Source organism: Amaranthus tricolor, chromosome 17, assembly GCF_026212465.1.
Source record: "Amaranthus tricolor cultivar Red isolate AtriRed21 chromosome 17, ASM2621246v1, whole genome shotgun sequence".
Taxonomy (NCBI): domain Eukaryota; kingdom Viridiplantae; phylum Streptophyta; class Magnoliopsida; order Caryophyllales; family Amaranthaceae; genus Amaranthus; species Amaranthus tricolor.
In genome coordinates, this window is record NC_080063.1 from 13,324,129 (window position 1) to 13,332,626 (window position 8,498).

General features: G+C 34.3%; 1 protein-coding gene and 1 non-coding gene across 2 annotated transcripts; both read left to right on the forward strand.

Moving 5' to 3' along the window:
• The first annotated feature begins 1,241 nt into the window (after positions 1-1,241).
• On the forward strand, positions 1,242-4,021 carry LOC130804271 (uncharacterized). The gene has a single exon (XM_057668657.1). It carries the CDS (start codon positions 2,177-2,179, stop codon positions 3,401-3,403), a length of 1,227 nt encoding a protein of 408 aa, XP_057524640.1. The 5' UTR covers positions 1,242-2,176; the 3' UTR covers positions 3,404-4,021.
• A 3,840-nt stretch (positions 4,022-7,861) lies between these two features.
• TRNAK-CUU (transfer RNA lysine (anticodon CUU)) lies at positions 7,862-7,934 on the forward strand. The gene has a single exon. It is a non-coding gene; the product is annotated as a tRNA-Lys (tRNA).
• The last annotated feature ends 564 nt before the right edge of the window (positions 7,935-8,498 follow it).

The following is an 8,498-nucleotide window of genomic DNA, read 5'->3' on the forward strand; positions in this document are numbered from 1 at the left end:
AGAATAACATCCGCTGGAGTGCTGTATGAAATGAGAATTCTGACTAAATTAAAAGTTAAAATCTATCAAGTTACAGCTAATAGGACATATGGATATATATGAGAATAAGATGAAAGTAGCAAAGATGCAAATGTTAAGGTTGATACATGGACACATCAAGATGCATAGGATTAGAAACTAAGTTTTGGGAGAGAGGCTAGCGGTTGCACCCATCTCAGAAATAATGCATAAGCGTAAATTGAGATGATTTAGGCATTTGCAAAGGAAGACCACTAGCACGCAAGATGAAAAAGATCACGATTGCTGGATAGAGATGTCGTGATAGGCATATGAAAGCGTGGGAAAAGCAAATTGTGAGCGAGTTGCACCACTCTAATTAAAGACTTGACTATGGAGATGTCGAATTCTTTTCTAGTCCATCAATAATTATCTTTGCCTTATTTATTATTTATGCCTTTATGATTGCTATTAATATTTCAATGATTCATGTTATCAGCCATTTGACCTTATTTATTTTGCTTTGACTTATCTTGCTACTTATCTTATCTTGTCTTTTATTTACATATGTAGGTTTTTCACAAGTTGAGAGTTTTATTGGTTGTAACCTCCTCATCTTTTTCGAGAGCATTGAATCTTCCACATAAGAAACACTATATATTCTTCCACATAAATGAACATTAAGCTAGTATATGAAACATCAATTATTTCGCATAAGAACTGAAATTGTTCGTGGAATAATCAATACTCCTCTTTCAATAAAGGTATAATTTGTTGTCTTTCATCCCTCCGAAACATTGATCATAACTTTTATCGTACATTGAATATGATACTGATTATTAATGGGGTAATAAAAAAATACTCTTCAATCAAGTTTTACATTTTTAATTCATTTATTATTTATTATAAAATAAATATGACTACAAAAGATAAAGATGATTTACCAACAAAATATCCTTCCACAAGCCAAGCACCCCTTTATTTAGATAGAAACATGCCACAAATATATAGATTTCCCAAAGACAAAATTGGATGCTTCCAAATAGCAAGAATTTTGAAGACATAGAACTCAAAAGTAGAAAACAAGTGAGCTCACATAGTCCATCACATTCCTAAATATAGGAATGTCAAATAAAAGTGCAAACAAGGAAAAACTAAAAACATAGAAATCCAAATCCAAAAAAATAAAAAATAAAAAAATAAAAATAAAAAAAATAAAAAAGATAAATTTATTGCATAAGTGAGACCGTGGAAGGGAGACCAAAAACAAGAAAGAGAAGAGAGATAAACAAACCAAAGTATAGAAGTGAGTATTATTTGCACTAGCAGCGATCGAGGGTTGTAAAACAAAATCTAATTCCCTCTATTCTTCAAATAAAAAAAAAAAAAAATAGACATAAAACCCAGAAAAATACAGAAAAAAAAAGAAGGAAATGCATTTGTGAGTAGAGAGAGAAAAATATAAGCTGGGTTTACTTCCAAAATTTGCTGACAATTCGATTATATTTTGAAGAAATACAATCATTTGATTTTATTCAGTCAAGACTCAACCTTTTGAAGCTGTTTGCTTGCCAGATATATAATAAGGTCAGAAACTGATCAAAAAGGTTAAATTTATCATTTTCTGGCAATATTACTTGTTACCCATTTTGTAAATTACTTTAATTTAGGTTTTATTAGTTGGGTATTTTTGGGGTGGAAGAAAAAAGGGGAAATTTTAATCTTTATATGTTACACTTAAACTTATCGATCCTAGTATTCAAAAGGGAAATTGAAGGGTTCTTAGTTGGTTAATTTTGATATTGAAATGTGGGATTTTGAGCAACGGTATAGTTTGTTGCTTTACAGTTTTTACTGTTTAAAGTTGAGGTGTAGTAAGCTTTGTTGCTTAATTTGGTGATTTGAATTTAGGGTTTTGTTTTCCGTACAGATTTGAATTAAATTGGAGTTGATTTTAGGGTTTGAGTAGTTTACGAAGCAAGTTAGATCTCTAATTGGGTATTTTATTTTCGAAATTTAGGGTTTTGAGTATGTGTTTATGTATTGCCATTTTCGTTAATTTGATTAAGCTGTATTAGCTGGAGTAATGTTGAAAATGGAGTTTGCTAAGATTTGAATTGGGGGGTTTGTTGTGTGGTTTGGATTCTGTTGTATGACTTTGTAGTTGTGACCCGAAAGAATGCAGCCCGAAAAGATTTCTCGAATCGACACGAGTGAGCTCCGGGCTCAGTTGTTGAAGAAAATTGGGCCAGAGAGGTTTAAGAGGTATTTCTATTGTTTGAACAGATTTATAAACCAGAAGTTAAGTAAGTGTGAGTTTGATAAGTCGTGTTATCAAATACTCGGAAGGGAAAACCTTCCTTTGCATAATCAGATTATAAGGGCGATTTTGAAGAATGCTTGTAGTGCCAAGACCCCTCCGGAAGCGGGTTCAGCAAAGATTGGTTTATCAGCTGGAAATAATGTACCTGTTTTGGAGGATGGGTACGGTCAGGGCGTGGGTGTCGCTCAGAATCAGAGTTCAATGGCTCCTGTTTGGTCTAATGGGGTTGTTTTGCCTCCGTCTCCACGGAAGGTGCGGTCTGGGGTTCGAGAAAGGAAGCTTAGAGATAGGCCAAGTCCTCTTGGGCCTAATGGAAAAGTAGATTCTGCATCACATCAATCGACTGCGACTGATGACGATGGTTTTAAGGTTGTAGAAAATGGGGATTTGATGGGTTATGATTATCAACAGCGTTTGCAGCGGCCGGTAGGGCTCGCTGAGCAATCGGAAAAAGAGAAGCTGATGATAAAAAGTTCGGTAGATGTTCCAGGTAGTGTCCGAGGTAAGGAGCAGAATGACGTTGTTAAGAATGAGGAAGAGACGGAACAAACTAGCCGGCCAAAGGTATCGAGAAGTCCTCTTGTTGCTCCTCTCGGGATTCCATTTTTCTCTGGTGGGGCCCGGAGATCATTGCCTGTGACGCACATTGGCAATTGCGTCAGCTGCTTTGATATCGCTGCGCTTTCTGATAGTGACATGCTTAGAAGGCGAATGGGGCAGATTGCGGCTGCTCAAGGTCTTGGAGGTGTTACGATGGAGTGTGCTAATACCTTAAATAACATGTTGGATGTATATTTGAAACGATTGATCAGTTCTTGTTTAGAGTTAGTTGGTTCTAGATCAACAAGTGACCCGATGACGTATGCTGTTCAGAAGCAGCAAATTCATGGCAAGCTTATGAATGGTCTCTGGCCGAGTAACCATTTACATATGCAAAGTGGTGGTCCTCCTGTAGAAGAACAGAGAGTTCACTCTGTTTCTTTGCAGGATTTCAAGACCGCGATGGAGTTAAACCCTCAACAACTTGGAGAAGACTGGCCTTTGCTTTTGGAGAAGATATCCATGCAGGCTTTTAAAGAGTAAGATCGACGAGGAATATTTGGATTTGCCTTGTGATCCTAGTGGGTTGGACATTCTGGCTCGAAGAGCATGTCGAATACGACTTGTTGCAACCAATGATGTCAAATGTCAATTGTCAAATTTATTCTCCCTATGTCCTATACCGGATGACTCATATGGTCCTACCCATTAGCTGCAGCGGGACCTTCGGAAGATCAACCGAAGGTTTCGAGCTTGAGATGTCTGTACAGATCCTTAAAGAGTTTGTTCATGATCGGGGATTTGTTTAGTGGCAACTAGTGATCGAGTTCTCGAGAAATGCCTTGTTGGGGTTGCCCTGTTGTATTTTTAGCATTCTTTTCGGCCGTCCTCTCCCTTATTCATGTAATTTACTGCCAAGAGGAGATAATATGGAAAGTTTTGCAGGGATACTGTTGTTTAGCTTGGTAAGGTTATATTTACATAACATAAGAGCTATAATGTTGCTCTACTTGTGTTTTTGGATTAAAGTTTAATGCCAACATGAATAACATATTAACTTCTTGACAGCTTGTTGTTGTAGTTTGCTACTCTTACCTATAATCATAGATTGTGCTATTGTCTATAAAAGTCAGCAATTTTGCTGTTTATTATTGGTTTACATCACAAATGTGTGTCTTGATATTGGATTTTTTTTTATCGCGGTATGTACTTTCTCCATTTTAAATTACTTGCACCGTTGCATGATGGCATAAGAATTAAGAAAAGTTATATTCAATGTATTTTTGTCTATTTTATCCCTTTTAGAAGTAATGACGTGATGAGTGAGAATAAAATAAGAGTAATATAAAAATTATTGAGTTGTTTTTTGCCCAACATGTAAAGAGCGTAAGTATTGTGAAACAACCAAAAAAGTAATAAGTGCAAGTATTATGGAACAAATGAAGTATATGTATTGCAAATTTTTGTTTGGATTTTTCTCTTTTATGGAATACCTAACTTTTATCTTTTGTTGAGCTTCAAGAAGGCCGTGTTGTATCTTATTGGCCAAGTCGTAAGAGTTCCCAATCTTTTGATATTACCCGCATTGTAAAGGTATTGAAAAAACATGTTTCACGCCGTTTCAAGACTTATCTCATGGGTTGAGCTGAAATTTGGTGATATGACAGCCATCACACCGTTATTGCATCTCCATAATCGTTACCATAATCGCAACCAGAATTGCATTTTTTGCACTATGGCGAGGGCTGGGGATCTCCATCCTACTTTTTATGTTCACTGGTGAATGAGGCCCTTGATTTTCTTATTCACAAATTCTTATATGAGACGGTTTTATTGTAAGCTTCATACTTGGGTTAAATAGCCCAATAATACAAACTATTAGCTTATAGGCTTCTTGTTTTGAGGTCGTTTCACCGTGAGAGGGTCTCATACAACACGGGTTGTACTTATTTATTCTTTTCTTTTGTGTTGTAAACGTATTAACTTTCTGTGTTTTACGCCAGCTCAAGACGTATCTCATGGTTTGAGCCGAAATTTGGCGATACTACAGCCACATCACCCTGTTACTGCATCTCTGTAACTGTTATTCGGGATCTCCATCCTACTTTTTACGTTCATTGAGTGAGGCTCTTGACTTTCAATTTTGTTCTTATCATTGATGTTGTAGCATACAACCTGCCTACGAATTTTGCTATGTATCTTTTATTTTACAAACAGATTAACTGCAGTTAGTGTTCTTCTTGGTGTATTGGAGATATCAGAAGGAAGAAAAAAAGTATTGAACAGTGTATACTTACGAAATGGCCATGGATTGAGCTGCTGCAGGAGTATTTAACACCATGTTTGTTCTGTCTGTTCCATGTTCGGCTAGAGAAGACTGCAATGGCGAATGGAGAATGGCGAGGGCCTTCACTTAGACCTTCCACCAGGTATGCTTTCCTGCTTTCCTCTTATGATCTGATGTCTCTTTAAGGTAAAGGTAAAGCACATTCCTAGTATCCCGCACAAGGCGGAGTTCGGGTGGTTTTTTTTTTTTCTGTAAGATGTGGACAAACTATATCTGTTTTCCTCAAGGAGGGAGTAAAGAGGATGCATGCAGTCAAGAAACCCTCCAGCTGAAGTAGGGGTCGAACCTCAAACCTTCTACACTCAACATGCAGATGCTCCATTGAGCCACAAGCGCTTTTGGTAATGATCTAATGTTTTGTTGAACGATAATTCTGCAGTTTCAATTGTTGTCGTTTCGATTATTATTAGCTCGATTGTATAATTTATGATTCTGCAAAAACAATTCTACACTGGGTAATAGTTGAGAATTGAAGCAGATTTCAAACAAGTATTAGGATCAAATGATTTCAGGAATGAAGGAAGCAGAAATATCTGTATTCTCAAGCTTTTTTTGTTTGTTTTGGAGCTATATCTATTTTCATCTCCCCATTAAATTTCTTAAATTGGTGCTTTGAATAGTTGAAACTCGAGAGACTTAAAAAGACAGCGAGGAAGATTGAAGATGACTTAAAGGACAGGTGTGAAATATGATATGAAAGAACTAGACGTGCAAATTGAGATGAGAAAATCAGAATGAATGGAGAAGAAAAATCTATGTTGACGACGATAGCAACTAATATATTGATTCATATAGCCGACAACAATCTTTCAGAATTAAGACTTTGGTGTTGTCGTTCTTGTTGCGTTTTGAATAGTTATGAAAATTTGTAATTTTGTACTTTTTACACTTACGTGTCTATGAAATGTTGGTAACAATTCATATACTTTGTGTTTTTTGTAGGTTGAGTATTCTGGTACTTGATGTTAATGAATACTACTTCTGTCCCTGTGAGAAAGTACCATATGACTCAAATAACTTAAAGATGTAGAGCTTTTTGAGTTATATTGTGCAAACTCAGATAGATCTGTTCCTGTGAGAAAGCACCAATTAACTCAAATAATTCAAAAATGTGAGAATTTTTTGAATTATATGGTGCAAACTCAAAGAGACGAGAGAATATTCTTTTTATTTAGTAAATAAGGACTAGGCCATTGGGACCTTAAAGTGGATATACACAGGCTCAACCTGTTGTGGTTCTTATTCACAGGTACATAATGCTGATTGATGAATTATTTATTTACTAGAGTTTTTATGTGTGATTTCAGTTCCTTCCATTTGGTAAGCACAATGTTAAGGTCTCAGTTAGTTGACATATACAAGAAGTTATTTGACTAGCTTGACCTGCATATGGTATATTGCAAAACCGTAGCTATAGTGCAAAAATAAGGTTGTACGTATCGCATCCATCGCATCCAAATCGATAAGTGTTGTAAAGGTGTAAAAAAATTGCTTTTTAAGTCCTTTAAAAGAATCTTTCGGCCAATATTTGGCGTTACGACAACCGTATGACCATCATCATGATTGCCATTGTTACTGCATTTCCGTGTCGTCATTGCTTTCGCGACTTTTCGCGACCATTACTGCATTTTGCAATATACTAGAAACTGTATTGTATAATTGTCAGCCTTATACAACGGACTATGGACATCTAAAAAATTGCCCTTGTATTTGGACAATGTTCAATGCTATTCCCTCCGTTTCAAATAACTAGTGTCGCCCCATTTCTGTTTTTAGTGATGATGTTTATTTTTTCTTTTATTCTCGTTTATGTATTTAATTAACCTTCTCATCTTCTACACATATTCACCCATTTTCTATAAAATATTCTTTTTTATCACCTTTACTCGTCTTGATTTTACTCGATTTATATCGGGGATTTGTAATTGCATTTCATGTATGCAAATGTTGTTACTAACAAAGTAGATGGGTACACCAAATTTTGAACAATGAGAAAGTTTGTATTGTCTACTGATAGTAGTTACTATGTAATGAACTGGACAGACAATAGAACACTGAAATGGCAAAAAAATAATGTAACAATGAAAGGTGTAAAAAGGAATAAAACAACAGAATTAAAGGAATAGATGTATTGATGAAAAGGTAATAAAATTAGTTTTAAAATGATGGAGTACTTGGGTGATAATATCGTCAACCAAATAACGAATTCATGTCATATTTGTTCACATATCACATAAAAATCATGTAATACGATTGTAAAGAATTTGATAAAGAGATGAGAAAAAAATATATAATAAATGAAAAATGATAAGAAAATAAGAATGACATGAGAAATGAAAATAAAATTATTTATGTATAAGAAATTATTGAACGAAGTTACTAAGGTGAAAATGAGTAGTTTTTATAATATGTTATAACTTATAAAATCTTTTTTTTAATAATTACTTAATTTATTTATATAATATAAAATTTAAAAATAATACTACACAATAATTGGCTACAGTTGTGAAGTGAAATAACTTATTATAGCTAAAAGAAAATCGCACAATACTGAAACGCTCAACAATCGTCATAATAAATAATTAATCCTACAGTAAACATAAATTTATAGTTGTATTTTTTATATATTTTAAAGATAACAAATATATCAAAAAGCCCGTCTAGCTCAGTTGGTAGAGCGCAAGGCTCTTAACCTTGTGGTCGTGGGTTCGAGCCCCACGGTGGGCGTTTTTTAATTTTTACAAACCTAACAAATTTGCATTTTGAACAAAATTAATCAGATAGGGGTCCACTTAAAACAAAATGGTAGGAAAAGTATCAAGATCACTTATAATTTTACAGTCTTAAAGTAATCGCATGTAACATTAAAGTGATCACCTATAATCTTAAAATGATTACTGATCAATTAAAGAAATCTGTCTCATTGTAAGACGGTTACACAAGAATAACAAGACTAGTGGTACTTTCTCTAAGTGAAACAAGACCCTATAATAAACCAATTTAAAGCTCCAAACAACTGAAAAGTAAATTTAAATTCAAGTAGTTTTAACCAACTTTAACAAAAACTATCTACATTCGAATCAACTTCACTCATTTAGTTTACTTAAGAATTTCAAAAATAATTATTTCAACGTTTGAAATCTTTCGGATTTCAATGGACTATAAATATAATAGAAGTATTATACTTCCAAGTCAAGAACATTTAACACATTAGATTGTTATATATTTGACCGGCTAAAAGTATTTACTAATAATAAACTAATTCTTTAAATAACTTGTTATTTGTTATAG

What these genes read in the sequence shown, in the direction of transcription:
- LOC130804271 (XM_057668657.1), top strand. Translation starts at nt 2,177, where the DNA reads ATGCAGCCCGAAAAGATTTCTCGAATCGACACGAGTGAGCTCCGGGCT.